This window comes from Perissodus microlepis, chromosome 19 (genome assembly GCF_051167445.1).
Source record: "Perissodus microlepis isolate ML-2025 ecotype Zambia chromosome 19, ASM5116744v1, whole genome shotgun sequence".
In the NCBI taxonomy this organism is placed as follows: Eukaryota; Metazoa; Chordata; class Actinopteri; order Cichliformes; family Cichlidae; genus Perissodus; species Perissodus microlepis.
Window position 1 is genome coordinate 29,727,771 of NC_140479.1, and position 16,234 is coordinate 29,744,004.

The 16,234-nt window shown below is 38.4% G+C and overlaps 1 protein-coding gene across 2 annotated transcripts in view; it reads right to left on the reverse strand.

Annotated features, from left to right (window-relative positions):
• The window catches only part of slc4a11 (solute carrier family 4 member 11), a 108,281-nt gene extending 92,047 nt beyond the window's left edge, over window positions 1-16,234 (reverse strand). Inside the window, exon 1 of one of the 2 annotated variants that reach the window (XM_084914906.1) lies at window positions 16,056-16,234. In XM_084914906.1, coding sequence (XP_084771032.1) covers window positions 16,056-16,116 — 61 coding nt within the window. In that variant the 5' untranslated portion in view covers window positions 16,117-16,234. The remainder of the gene's footprint in view (window positions 1-16,055) is intronic. The other variant, XM_084914908.1, reaches the window with a different exon arrangement.

A 16,234-nucleotide genomic window follows, 5' to 3' on the forward strand; every position in this document is an offset into this window, starting at 1 on the left:
TGCAGGTAACACTACAGTGTTATCTGCATGCCCGAATTAATCCCAGCCATCTTCATTCAGCTCCTCTCTTTAGAGCTCACCACAGCAGATCATCTGCATCCATCTCACCCTATACCTAGCATCCTCTTTTTTCAGACCAATCCTCTGCATATCCTCGTTAACTACATCTATGAACCTTTGTGGCCTTCCTCCTGCCTTGCAGTTCCATCTTCAACACCCTTCATCCACTATCCGCTCCTTCCTCCAATAACTTTGCTTAACTAACTTTGACTGCAAACTGCTCAACCTCAGCTTTTTATACACACACACACACACACACACACACATATATATGTGACCAAATCACAGCATTAGTCACTTCAAGCCACTTTATGCTGAGAGAAAACAACAGGTATCAGAAAACCACGACAGTGCGAAGGAAAAACTCCCTCCCTGATGTATCCATTTATAATTCTGCCCTCCTGGTCACTCCCAACACCTATCCAGTCTTTCTGTCACCACCACAGTCTCCAAACTATACACATGTCCTTTCAATCTTGCTGTGGTCACAAAATACCCCAGACACTTTTCTCCACCCGCTTACTCCATCCTGCCTGAACTCTCCTCTTCACCTCTCTTGTACACTGTCAGTTGCTTTGGATGGCTGACTGCAGGTATTTAAACGTATCCTCTATTCATTACATCTGCTCCTTCCATCTTTACCCCCCCAATTTGCACACATCTATTCTCTGTCTTCATTCATTCCTGTACTTCCACCTGCTCCAGACTAGATGGACACTGACTGTTGCACTAGATGGCTGCCACTCCCATACAATGATGCAGGTGGGAGTCTCTTGTTTAACCGAGATTCTTCTTTCATGCCGTTGTCTGCAGATGGAGGTTCTGTCTCTAATTCTGCAGTCTTTACCTTATAAAATAAAGCACCTTGAGACAGCTGATGTTGCTCTACATAAATAAAAGTGAACTAACACAAATGGGTCCAGTAATACATCAAGTGAGGGTAAGATGCAGCTTAGAAGCTGACTTGCAACCTTGCACTGCAAAGGCTGATATGATCAGAGACAGGCAGTATATAGTTTGATAATATCATCTATGGAGGACGGGAGAGAGCAGTTCAGGGAAATAACTTGAAGGAAATCACCTTCCAAGATCAACAGGAAGGAGTGAAAAACAAAATCCAAAACCCAGAAAAGTAGAGGCTAGGAAGACGCAAAAGAGAGGGAGACAACATATCTGAAGGAGCTTTTAGAGTGACATCAGGAGCTGGGTATCATAGATGAGGAGAGCAGAGCAGATTTTCAATCATGGGAGGTGAAAAGGAGAGAGGACATAGTTTTTCACTGCAACCTCTGTGAGTACACACAGTGTGCACTCGAGGAGAAAGCACTGAGCGTGAGGCTGCCAAAGAAGAATTGAACATGCAAAAAGCCAACTAAGTGTTCTACAAAAAGATTTATACTCAGCCCTGGACAGCCAGGGACCCCACACTACACAGTGGTGGAGCTGAAATTGGGTGAAATATAAGTTGCTTTGAAGAACAAAGTAATTCTGAATGAATAGTACACAGTTTTGAATATGTTCAATTCAGAAGAACATTATTCAAGAAAGGTCTCTTTAAAAAATTTCAAAGTATTAAGAAGGTATGTATCCAGGGCTGCGAAAGACCTCCACTTTTTCAGGCTCGACTTAGGAGAAAGCCTTTGGCTGTGTCCTGCACAAGTCCATCTTATTCCTTGGACTTCTTACTGTAGATCCTACGTATTAAAGTTCTACAATGACTTTAAACCTTTCAGAAGCATTCTGTGCACTTCTCTTTCCTCGAAGCTACAAAGAGAGTTGTGAGAATAGAGAAAAAACCTCTCTCCTGAGAAAGAGTCCTTTAATAAGGGTCACTCAATCTGAGGCACAAAGAGCTTCTCCAGTATTTGGTGCATTTAAACCAAGTGTTTTATAGCAATAAAGTTTACCAAAAAAAAAAAAAAGGTAATGTGCACTCAAAAACTCTTCAGATTTGAAACTACTTTTTCCAACTTAGAAAAGGAGCATTTTGCTATTGATTTCGCCCCAGTCAACCCATCTGAGTATGATTAATGCTTTCCAAACAGAACCATTTATTTCATCTGGTTAACATTTCTGTATTCTTTTAACAACACTATCCATCTGTCTGTCTGTCAGTCTATAGATAGGAGAAAACACAATTATTGCAATGTCAATTTTTTCCAAATGTATTCCAACTTCATCTATATGATTTGTTTTTGATTAAATCTCTAGAAAATGTTTTATACTGGCTAATAAAGCTGAACTCTTAAAAACACATCAAAACCAAACATTGTAAGCACTGTAAATGCAAGCACTACCAATTTGTCCTCAAGTGAAAATAAATATACTGCCTACTTATTGAATCACACAAAAGATAAAGATAGGCTAAAAGTTTTGGTAGTGACAAAAATATTTGTGTGTCACATGCTTTGTCACTTCAACATTCAAAGACCTTTACAGGGTCTGTATAGTAAGATTGCAGAAAGGCAAAAATCAAAAACAAACAACAAAACACTCAGACACTAAAAATTACTATTGCGTCAGTAAAGCTCCAATTTTAGCAAAATTAACACAGTAAACAATTATCATAAAGGCTAAACTGCCTGATGCAAACATTAGTGTTAGCTGTTTAACTGTTCCTAATCACTCTATAGCCACAGTAGTTGTCTATAGAGCAGGGCGATATGACCAAAAATATTTATCACAATATACATTTGAAAATTTGCGATAACAATATAACTGATGATATAACTGACACTAGACAAAATACTTTACAACTCCACAACTTTATTAGTGCAAAAAAACCCAGAACATCACTGTATTTTCACTTAAACAAGCAGCTGTTTTTTTTATGTGCATTAAAGTTATATAAAAACGTAACAGTGCAAATTCCTCGCTGACAGTTTAACCAAAAGGCATTTCCAGTGGAAACTGGCCGACATATTCTCAGCATAACCACGTATAATATCCGCAAAACTTAAAAAGAGGTTAAACACACACAATACGGTAACATTATGTTGAAGCAAGTACGTATCACTCCGCGAGGCTCCGCCTACGATAGCCGTAATGCTCCGACAATCCATCAAGCGGTGCAGGTTCATAGCTTAGCAAAGTCGTACTGAAACATTTGACAGATTTTCGAGCGCCGTGTACATAAAGTCGTTTTGAGGTCAGTAAACACAACCAGAGTTCATACATAAGGCTCACGGGATTATAAGGGGCTCTGTCGATTTTCAGAAAAATCAAAGGATTGATTTTAAGTGTGCCGTATTTTCCAAACAACACGGTAATAACGACGGCCCGCTAGCATGCGCTACCAAAAATAGTGCTTTGTTGTGTATCTGACGGACGAAAGCTAAACCAGTTCCACACCACTGAAGTTGCAGCATTTTTACAAACCAATTGTGGTTCATCCGTTTCATTCAACGCTTTCGCCCTTCTCATTCTCCGTCACCATGCTTTTTCCGCCATGTGCGTATGAAAACAAAGGTACTGCGCATGCGCGTTTTACCCAAATTCTGTCGCGATATTTCATTTTCTTATCGTTGCCCAACATTATACCGGTATTACTGTGAACGGTATGATATGGCCCAGTCCTAGTTATCTTTATTGCACCAACCTATTGTTCTAATCTTAATTTTTAAAAAAGACATAGCTCATAATTTCATTTTCTCTACGATACTGAAAATAGTATTGAGTATGTTCATGGTACTGGCATTGAGAGTGAAATTATGTAGTATTACAGTCCCAATCAAATGTTTAAGACCACTTGAAAAATGGCAAAAATCATATTTTGCATGTTTGGATCTTAACAAGGTTCCAAGTAGAGCTTCAACATGCAACAAGAGGAAATGGGAGTGAAAAAACATTTTGAGCATGCAATTTATTGAAAACAATGGTTAAACTTAAACAGGCTGTTTTTTGGAGGACCACACCTCCAAAAAAAAAACAAACAAAAAAACCCCCCAAAACAAAACAAAACAAAACAAACAAAAAAAAAAAACCAAAAAACTGTAACCCCCCCCCCCCCCCCCCCCCCAAAAAAAACAAAAACAAAACAAAAAAAAAAAAACATAAATCAAAGTTCCAAACATGAACTCAGTAATGAGTAGCTCCACCGTTATTGTTGATCTGTTCAAAAATTCATTGTGGCATGTTTGATGCAAGTGTTTCCATGAAGTGAGTGGCAACATTTCTCCAAGTGGTGAAGACGGTCACATGAAGGGCATCTACTGTCTGAAACTGTTGTCTATTTTTGTAAACTTCCCTTGCCATCCACCCCCAAAAGGTACTCAATTGGATTTAGATCAGGGGAACACACAGGGGGGCCCAAAAGAGTGTTATTCTATGTTATTCTCCTGGAAGAAGTCCATTGTCCTGCGAGCTTTGTGTACTGTAGCGTTGTCCTGTAGAAAAACCCAGTCATTACCACACTGACAAGGGCCCTCAGTCATGAGGGATGCTCTCTGCAACATCTGGACATAGCCAGCGGACATTTGACGCCCCTGCACCTCCTGAAGCTCCATTGTTCCACTGAAGGAAAAAGCACCCCAGACCATTATGGTGCCCCCTCCACTGTGGCACGTAGAGAACATCTCAGGTGGGCTCTGCTTGTCACGCCAGTAATGTTGGAAACCATCAGGACCATCAAGGTTAAAATTTTTCTCATCAGAGAATAAAACTTTCTTCCACTTTTCAATGTCCCATGTTTGGTGCTCTCTTGTCCAAACGGTCCAAACGGTCAGTTCTGTGGTGTTCAAGGCGACGAGGCCTTTGAAGACGTTTTTTGTTGTTAGTCTCAGATGCCGCCCGATGGTTATGGGGCTACAGTCGGCACCAGTAACGGCCTTAATTTGGGTCGAGGATCGACCAGTTTGATGGATAGCCAATTGGATCCTCTGGTTCAGTGCTGGTGAAATATTTTTGGGTCTTTCTCTTGACTTTTCTGTTCCATAACCCTCAGGATCATTTAAGAAATTCCAAATCACTGTCTTACCACTGTCCTACCTCAGCAGTGATGGCGTGCTGTGAGAGACCCTGATTATGCAACTCAACCCGACCACGTTCAAAAAGGGAACCTTTTTTTGCCACCAGAACTTCATGACAGCGTGACTACCTGACTGAAAAAGACCATGAATCCACATTTTTGCACAGATTTGGCCTTTTAAAGGCACGGGGTCCTAAACTTTTGATCAGCTGTCAAACAGCCTGTTTCAGTTCAATCGCTCTTTTCAATAAATTGCATGTTGAAAATATGTTTTGTCTCACTCCCATTTCTTCTTGTAGCATGTTGAAGCTCTACTTGGAACCTTGTTAAGATCCAACCATACAAAATATGATTTTTTGCCATTTTTCAAGTGGTCTTAAACTTTTGATCGGGACTGACAATCCCACTGCAAATTACACCTTTACATAAATAACTAAATAAATAACATGGTGCAGAGCCCTACTGCAAGTAAGTTGGATTTCCTGTGTCTCTGTATGTTTTGTTATGTTCAAATTTTTTTAGATAATTGCAGTACTTTATCTGGCCTCATACAACTCTTAGACTCTACAATAGAGTTGGAGACCATTTATTATTTCAAAGGGAAAATATTTTTGAATTACCAAAAGGTATTCTTGGTGCGGTCGGCAGGTTGCCAGCATGACATCTTCAACAAATTGTTTTGATGATCAGACATTAAGTGGTGCAAGATTATGCAAACTGCTAAATGCAAGGATACTTCAGTATCTGGGGCTGTGGACCTTCATGTAAGATAGCGGGCCAAGGCTACATTAGCCATTACTAGCAATGCACACCGGAGAAAATAGTTGGCTGTCAAGTCACATTCTAAAGAACAGTGTACTCTTTTTAAGAATGTGGCAAATTAAAGAAAAAGAAGAAGTCTTTTTAAAACGAAGAAGAAGAAGAAGTATTTTTAAAACGATGAAGAAGAAGAAGTATTTTTAAAACGAAGAAGAAGAAGTAGAAGTTTTTTGGGGTTTTTCTCTTAAGTAGAAGAAGAACTATTTTTAAAACTCACTCAATTTTAAAGAGGTACTAGATGAGGTATTCTGAGTGTATCAAGTCAGTATATAACTTTATAATACCTTAACCTAATACATAATAAATCTAGACATAATCACAGTACATGAGACAATACTGACATTATTATCTGACTCCATTATACCTCTTGATTACTCATATTGTCAAAATGATCAGCACAAAAGTGATTAACTAATGAATGCTGGGTAGCCATCAGCGAGACGGAATCAGCCCAATAATAGCCTTCACCCAGGCACTTTGAGCAGCAACAAATCCCTCCCCTCCACCATTAATGTAAGCTGTCCTGGAAACCTGAATGACATAACTGACAAAATTGTAAAATAACAAGTGTAGTGCAACAAGCACAGAGGGAATGTTTCGACTCATTGAATTGAAGAAGGCTGGCTAAGCACACACACACTTACTAGCACCTTTTTGCTTGCAGCCACAGTCTCCCGTATGCAATGGTCTCTTCTGCTCAAAGGTAAGCGTTTCCTATTGATTTTTACTACATAGACCTTCGCAGTGGCTGAAGTGATTAAACCAGCAAGCCTGTAACCCCTTCACTCATAATATTTATATTAATATTCATACTACTGACCAAAAGAAAAATCATCAACAAAGAAAGAAAAGAAAGCTGATACATCACAACCTTAAAAAAAAAAAAAAAAAAAAAAAGAGAAAAAAAAAGGTACAAGATACATTTTTCCTTAAATGCTTGAGTATGATTTGGATATTGCAAGCAGCATACAGAGTCTTTTTCATGTGTGAATAAATGCACAGTGACAATTATATGACCATTATTTTCTTATTTTTATATTAAAAACGATTTCCTAGTGATACAGGAGCACATACACACTGCCCTCTGCTGGAAACTGTAGAGGCTGAAAAAAACATCTACTATTGTCAGTTTTCTAAATATATTTCTATTCTGCAGTGTTTTCTCAGACACTGTTTGTATTTTAAAATGTTTAAAATCTATTAGAAGGCATACATGTATTTATGTGCAGTATCCTGTACAGTATCTGTCTGTAACAAATGAAGTATTGTGTGATCCAGATGCACAAATGTGCAGAGAGGAGAAGCAACACTGAACAGAAGATTGTAGAGGTGCCCTTTAACTCCAAATTTCCCCTACATATTTCCCTCTTCACTGTGATACTCTGTACCCACGCACACACACACACACACACACACAGGAAATGTTTTTGTCTTTATATTTCCAAAAGCCCTTATGGGGAAGCAATGCTGACACAGACACTTTTTAACTTTGAAGTAAGTGAGGTAAATGGTCAAATCAGCAGCATGGATTGTCCTGCCTCACTTTAAACTGCTCCCTTTAAAAGAAAATCCAACAAATTTATTTGCATATTATAAAAGGGAATAAAATACTAATGCAGTCATGTGAGTCATAATATTCCCTGAACATTACTAGTGGTTGGGTGAGTCATATTTCGCCCTATCCTAAAGCCAAAATGACAAAAGAGTACATGTGCTGAATGTGATATGTGCTTAAAGAATGTGTCAAAGCTATTTTGGGTGGTAGGAATTTATAATTGCATCATACTCATGATTCAAGATCCAGTGTGCAAAATTGCTTCATTTTATCAGCTGAACTACAGTCTCCTACTTTGTGCTATTAATATTTTGCAAGACTGCATGTCACATTATCAAAATAGATTAAACTGTCTCATTTTGAAATCAAGCCCTTCCCTTTGCTTGTCCTGAAAGACTTCAGGGAGAGAGAAAAAAGTCACTCTGCAGCAAGCTTTAAAATTCTGTGCACCTACAGAGCACATTAAAACGCTACAATAAACCGCAAAGGGCACCTTGTTGCATTGTGCTCCAAGCAGGAAGACAGCAAAGACGCAGTTAGTGGACAAACACTGGGTGGGATTTCCTTTCCTCTTGGCCGCTGCCTTACATTGTCTGTTTCCATATGCTTGCCAAGGGCCGCAGACATGGACAATAACAAATTGTGTCTGTTTTGAAACTACAGACAGACACACAAAGATATTCAAACAAAATAAATGCTCTCCATCATGTGCGTGCATTCTGACTAGGATTGCAGCCAAGGTAAATCAATTTCTAACACTTATCTTCAACATCGACGGTTCAAATGTTAACCTGGCTGGTGCGCGCCTTAATGTTAGCTCTTTAACTATTAGCAATTACCCTGTAGCCACGCGAGTTGTATATTGAAATTACCATTATGTTAAAATCTTTATTTAAAAAAAAAAAAAAAAGGACACGCCTCTTAATTTTGTCAAGAAACATGTAGTATTGAAAATGGCATTGGGTATCAAGCATTTTTATAGGTATCGATATTGAGCGTGAAATTCTAATATGGTGACAACCCTGCTCCAAACTTAAACAATCATACTGTACAATACAATAATCATAGTTTTACAAGTGTTTATTAATACTCACAATTGTATATTTAAAATCTGTATAGTTTTCAGCCCTAAGTGATAATATAATTATTTTTTGTGAGCTTATACAAGAATTATGTTTCTGCAATAGCCACATAATGTTTGTTATACCAATATGTCTGGTAAGACTGTGCTGAATTTGGCAGAAGAGCTAAAAATTTCAGCGGTATAACTGTAAGTCATTTTGTAACAAATTTTTAATTAACCAATCTGCCAACAGATTTTTTACTTTTAAAATGTATAAAATGTCCAAAAAATAGTAAATAATATCCATCCTATTTCACCGGAATTCAAACAAATGATTAATTATCAAAATTACTGATATTTTCTGCAATTATACTCATGTTCATCACTATACATGTGATGACCAAATTATATTTCCAAAATCATTAAGCAGCAGCTGTAGTTGAGTGTTTAAGTGGTCCAGACTGTTGAAATCCTGTGGAAAGCAGTTTCATCCATGTCCTGTTGTATGTTTGCTTACATTGTAAATATAACTACAGTATATTTACAATCATACTTTTTTTAAAATGGACTGTCAATCAGCAGTCCATTTCCAAACATTTCACTTATTACATAATTGTCTAATATATAAAGTAAATATATTGCCTTGTTCAACATATGCTCAGCCAATCCCTTGTTGGTAATCTACAGGTGGATATGTATACTGGATGTATATGATTGGTTTCTATGTTTTTCTCTACTCGAAACATTTTTCCACACAAACATCTACACTGCAATATATTTTTTGATGAGCCTAATGAAGGCTACAGCCTGAAATACATTGGTCATGTAATAAAGTGGTTATTCAGAAGCATTGCTAAAGTTTCAACCTCTTAACATACAGAGTAGGGCTGTACGATATGACCAAAATCTCATATCCCCATATAAGACATCTATCGTCCCGATAACGATATAAATCACAAAAATTTTACATTTTCTGTAAATTCTGTGAATCTCGGGCAGCTCGACTTGCGTAAAGTGTTTCCAGCTGGGCGTCGTGTAGCTGGAGTCGAGTGTTTTAACTGATGCATGAAACTATATATTTTTAGACATAAGTTGTAACAGCCTCCGTTTTCTTTGTGAGTATTTATTACACGGCGTGCTGCGGGGAAAAGCCTGTTCTAACGTTTGAGTCTAAGGTTTATTTTTTAGCACCTGGCGGCTCTTTCTGGCTTCTCATCCGTAAATACTCTGCATATTCTTTCACGTGATTCAGTTTATTTTGAAAAGTCTCAACAGGATCTTGAGCTTTATTGAGAAAAGTTTATGTGGACAATAAACAAGCGGACACGCGGTGGTTTTACCATCGTTGTTGCTAACGACAACGCATAAAAACAGGCGCTTGTCCGTCCGTAGTGTGGTTATATTAAATATATGAGAAAGAGAGAACTTTAAGAAATTAATATAGCCACTACAGTGACCATCGAAACAGTGAAAAAAAATATTGCCGTAAACATTTATTTTGCGACACCACGAAACAAACGATAGCGTAAAATGAAACGATAGACGTTTTTATATCGTCATCCGATATATATCGTTATATCGAACAGCCCTAATACAGAGATACAAAACACAGAAATTTTTCTTTTACAGACAAGTTTGGTAGAATAGTGACTGTCAGGTGATACTACAATGTGTCCTTATCACATGATATTTAAGGCTGTATAAGGAGGTTTCAGCTGGCACAGCTGGCCCATGCAATGCCATCAGAAGGTCCCACAGAGAGTGTGGCTCTAATCATGCATGTATTAACAAACCTGCGGTGAATGGAACCCACTGAACAAATGCGGTTACCTGCTAAAGCTAAACAATTATGGCTATTCCTTGGACATTACATGTATGTAGTATAAACCATTAAAAAAATAAGTAATGAAAACAACAAAGATGAACTGCTAGTTGCTGATCACTATAATTTCTCAGTTACAGGTTTCACAGACTCCTGATGTCCTTCATGCAGTTACGTATTTGTAGCCTAAACATTTTAAACAAGTCTATATCAATTTAACCCCCACACAATAATGTGCCCAATTAACCTGACAAATAAAGGGCTTCCAAAGGCAGCTGAGGGAGCTGGAAGTTAACTGACTGTCCACACTTGCTGAGGTGATTGATTAATAGCTTCACCAGGAGCTACTTGATTCCAGTGCAGTTCTGCCAGACAGCAGCTAATGAATGTCACTTAACAAACAATTAACACTGTTGACCAAATTCCCGTGCGTCCATGAATACACCACTGACCTAATTTGAAGTCAGAATAAAGATGGAGAAAGAGTTTTAGGCCCTCAGATAATAGTTCAAATAATGTTTGTTACTTTATATTTTTAGAGAGAAATTATTAAATTCTGCATCCATCCAAGGGCATTAATAGTTACTGACTAATATTCAGTTGTTAGTTTTGAAAATATGTTTTTAATGTAGTCCAGAATATTTACAAAAAGCAAACAGTATTTTACATCTTTCCTAAATCAGACATCTATGTGACAGTGAAGGGAACTAAAATGTAAGACTAATAAAATTTTGTCATGGTATATACAGTCTTTAAAGAATTTTGTTAAGAAAAAGGATAAAGGCTTCCTCCTGGCTAATTCAATGAATTAAATACAAAAATAAAGAAAATGTATTACATAGATAAAAACTGCCATAAAGCTGCCCTGCTCCTAGAAGCCTAGAATAACCACAGCTGTTTAAGATTATCAGAAGAGACAAGCAGCCATGAAAGTAAAAGAACTGACAAGGGGGCATGTATAAAGCTGATAATCTTGTTTCAATACAATATTGCGCTGGAAAACCTTGAGTACTGGGATGAATATCGATGTTACTTTGACACGTACCACCCACGCAAACATTGCGGCAAAACAAGCACACTCCAGCAGCCCCATGAAAAATAAAACGCCTCTTCCCTGCAGGACAAAGATTCCTGCTCCAAACTCTCCACATCGCAGTCTGATCAAGCAACCACCAAATGCAATGCAACAAGCCTGATGAACAGGGGACCCACCCCACAGCCCAAAGAACCCCCCGTCAAGGCCCAGTAAAACCAGACACCTTCATACAAGCCCCCAACGATTAAAATTGTTTTAGCAGCACAACAAATATTAGGCAAGGGGTATAGGTAGTATATTCAACCACAAAACACCAATATTCAGTGAACACTACACTTTTTTCCTCTTAATGTGACCTGTACTGTACTAACAGGGTTATGGGTGTATTCTCGGGAGCAGGTCAACATGTAGAGCATGGTGTTAACAGCATCAGAGAGAGAGGCTCAGATCCCACTGGAAACAAAACAACATGTATGCACACTCAAGTCTGGGAGGAGCTCAGAGTGAAAGTGCCAGCCGGATAGCATATATATATATATAAAAAAGTGGTAATCCTGATAAAAACAGACCGTTACACAATACAGACTGGATGATGTGGGGGAAAAAAATGCTTGTTTGGGAAAATTCAAGGTCAAACCAATGTCTTTTTTTTTTAAAAAATAAGGCTTTGAACTTAGACGTTTCTCAACTATAAAGCTTCTGTTTTTCAATAGCCAATTAATATTACAAGATAAGGCAAAGGAGGGTTCAAAAGGCTAATTGTGTGTCTTTCTGTGAATTGTTCCATTTACAAGCACCTTGATTTTATGATGTAAGAACTGCAGTACTAAAAGAAGACCTAAAATTCAACATACTGCAAGCCTACACATAGAAAAACAGTTTTATCTTTCCCCATTTATGTTGTTGTTATTATTATTATTATTATTATCATCATCACCATCATCATCATCATCATCATCATGGTTAATTTTCACATGGTGATTATTTAACATGATTACTCATTAAAAGTTGCCTTTAGCTGTTATTTTTGTGTTGTCATTAGCTGGCCTAATTGTTGTAGTTTTTATCTAAAAATGTATCAATTAAAAAAAAAGAAAAAAGCAGGGTGACTGGCTTGCAGAGGAAACCCAGCATAACAAACCTAGAGCAAAATGTCATGAACTCAAGCTAGGCGATCAAAACTGTATTCTCTGTCAGTATGTGATGCACTTTGGCTAACTGTTTTGACAGATTGCATGTGTTTCCTCCTTTACATGTAAAAGGCTTGGTACACTTGAAATGAGCACACTCAGCATTTGCTGCAGTTAAGCGTAATCACTCTTAAACAGCCCTCGTGCAAACTCTCAAAGAGAGAGATCTCTCTTGCAAACAGGAAACAGATTATGCATCACTGACAAATTTGCAAATCAGAAACAAAAATGTGCAAAGATGTGCAAGACTACATTCATGAAACAGTAATAAATATGAATTGTATACTGCAATTTCTCCAGTGTCAGGTCTACAACCAGAAATCTTTTTAATACTCCACGATGAGAGGAGACAAAGCCACTGGATGCAGAGATCTACCAATCAAACTTTATTATAGCTCTGACTGACCGATTCACACCACTTTTAAATTAATAGGATTTATTTCTCTGTCTGAGGAAGAAACTGAGTGTTTGAAGCCAGAGTATCCACACAGAACCCATGTAAGCACGAGAGAACACACAAACACACAGGAAGAGCCCATCCTGCCAGTGGATTTAAATCCTGCTGTGAAGCACCAGTTCGAACAACCACCACCATGTCGCTTTGACGTAAAAAGGAAACCTACTTAAACAACCCTTATTTCTACCAGCATCTTTCCGGTTGCAGAAATAAATCGCTTTCTTTTTCTTGGCCCAAAAAGTTGATTCTGTCTATCTGGTCTAGTGTTTTCAGTGGAAGAAATGTCTCCAGTCTCAGCTGACTGCAGGTTCCCCAACTTTATAAACAGCATATTTGCATAATGACTGAAACTAGCAACACTGACAAACAATGGGGTGTGAGGTCCGTTTCTGGATTATTTATATGCAAATTATCATTACCATGAGTACCAGTTACACAGAGTTGGGGAACGGCTGCAATCACAGCATTGTAAGATGGTGAAAGATGTATCCTTAGGCCCCTTACTCGATTTAGGGATGGCCTCTTTGACTCCCCGCTCGAACCAGCGGGGCTGAGAGTGGTCCTTTTTTTGAGTTTGGGGTCATCCTGTAACCTCTTACGAACGACCTCAACTGATTCAGTGGCTGGAACACAAGTGAAGAGAGATGTAACATCGTACAAAACCATTGTTTCATCTGCCTCCATAATGACATCTCTCACCTTCTCAACAAAATCCAAAGTGTTCTGGATGTGGGGTTTAGAGCTGCCTACCAACGGGTTGAAGCCAGAAACCTTGAGATGTTATAGGTGACCAAGTTGATCGTGCAGATTTAGGTATACAGATTTGTCTTAAAGGTACACCCTGTTTATGTATTTTCGATCATCATCAGTGGTAGTTGATCAATGGTCAAGAAAACTTCTATATTAGTGATCAAGAAACTGACCTCACAGTATATTGTTCATCAGTGGTGCTAGTTTCAGTCATTATGTAAGTCTACAGTGCATTAGGTTGGGGAAACATTGAGTTACCAAATTAATCTGTCCCATAGATTAGCCCATTTCCACTGATACCCAATCCAACTTTCTGAGTCAGGATCAAACCGATATACAAACCAGTCAGATAGATGTATCCCTACATAGATAACAAAGGAACTACTCGAGAGACCACAATGTACCTAGGTATACCTAGGTAATGCTTGGACTGAGTACAAGAAACCTACAACTTAACACTGCGTAGATAGAGTGCTTGCTACTACTCAAGGGTAACAGGATGCTGATAACCATCACCAGGAATACAATGCGGCTGTGAAGGCAAAGTCCAAGGCCACTGCAGAAGCCACATCAAGGGAGGCATTATCTGTACTAACAGAGTGCATTGTCCACAATGCTGTTCATGGTTCACAGCCATCATTGTTCAATCTCAAAAGGTAAGTGACCATCAACCACCTCATATACAAGATGGAATAATTTATGAAACTCTACTGATAAAAATTAAAAACAACACTGATTTAAACGAATTTCCTCGAAACCCTTTTCTGATCACACGCATGTTTATCTGCAATGCTTAAGTTTCTCCACTGTATCAAAATGGCAACAATTTAACTCAAATTTAATTCTGAAAAAGAGGACAAGGTCACAAAGTAGCATAGCAACAAAGAGAGGAAGGAGGGCAGCACGGTACAGTCATACTGTCAGTTTCCCCTGACAGTATGACTGAGGTTCACGCAGACAACCCTGTGGATCTCTTCAGCCACAACAAGGATGCTCTGGGTTATATCCAAGTCTGAAGCATCACATGTGGACTTGAACAGGGCAGACTCTTCCACTGAAAGCTGCTACCCATGCACAAGTTTAAGAGGTATTACAACAGAGCAATATCAGCTGGGAGTGGTGCACAAGTACATGAGAAAATGAGAAATGTGAAAATCAGCCAAATTTGAAGCAGGTTAGGTCAATTTTTAATTCATGATGTCTCACCTAGTACAAATATGATGTCAGGCTGTATGCCAGGAGTGAACAAGACATCCACTCATTGATCCATTTCACCAGGATCAATGGCTAGAAGATTGGAATGTCATTCAAACTGGATATATCCAGTGGATGGTGGCAAAGAGAGGGAAGATGTTAAGAGCTCCAAATAGACAAGCTGCCACTGGCCAACCACACATACTGATGGTTGGAAAAGAGCGGAAGACTAGATGGATGGAGAAAATCCACAAGACAACAGAGGAGCATGACAAGGTTGCAATAACAGTGGACACATCACAATTTAAGATCAAAGTTGTTATAAAAGCTCGCTAACTCCAACTACATCTGAGAACCCTGTCTGAAAAAACACAGCCTTAGGAACATCTAAAGTGTGTAAAATCCTCAAACTCCCTTAAGATCAGTTGCTCTGCTGGAGGATGGAGGATCAGAGCTTGAGAAAAAACATAATACCTCTCACATGGTGTTGTAATTTTAAAAAGGTCACAAAATCAGTGAATGACTCTAAAATGTACTTAAATCATCTTATCAGTGTGCCTCACCATTGAACTTGCTTAAAATCTTAATGATGTAGAAGGTAAGGCTGATTCTGCTGTTCTATATTCTTGAAGACTGAATGAAATAAATATCAGTGTTTATGGTTGCAGATATTAGACGCCATATTTCGCTTTTGTTAGACTTAAAGATGCTTCTTTGCACGTGTTTTGGTGCCAATGACAGTACTTGCTTGTGTGTTCAGCATGTACTCCATCCATTTATAATGAGTTCTGCTAAGAACTGAGGAAGCCAATTGTATTTACACATATAATAATTCCCCCCCAGCCTAAACCATGTCTTACAATGACAGTACAGGTAGTTGTTATGACTCATTTAATTAAAACAATTATTATTGTTAATTATACACACCTGTCAGGACTGAAGCCAAAACATATTACTAGTGTGTTTAAGAGGAAGACTTGTACCACACTCTTTAAGTTGGCCATCCGCTTGCCTTGTTTTTAACTCCGGTGCATAACAAGTGACTAAAATAAGAAATACAGTCCTTATATAAGGTGAACTATCACGACAGGTCACCTGTGAGGGAAAACATTAGCAAAAAAGTTTTATATTTCCACATCTTACCTTTAGTAAAACGATTCACTGACGCCGCCCTCACCTTTCCATCGTCCTTAACAGTTTTCATAATGTTCCCGGTCTCCAGAAAATGTCGAGAATATATTCTTTTCTTCTTCCTCCTCTTTTTAAAATAAAGAAACCGAGCAATAACGAAAGGTTTGACTTTGTTTTCTCCGGTCGCTACA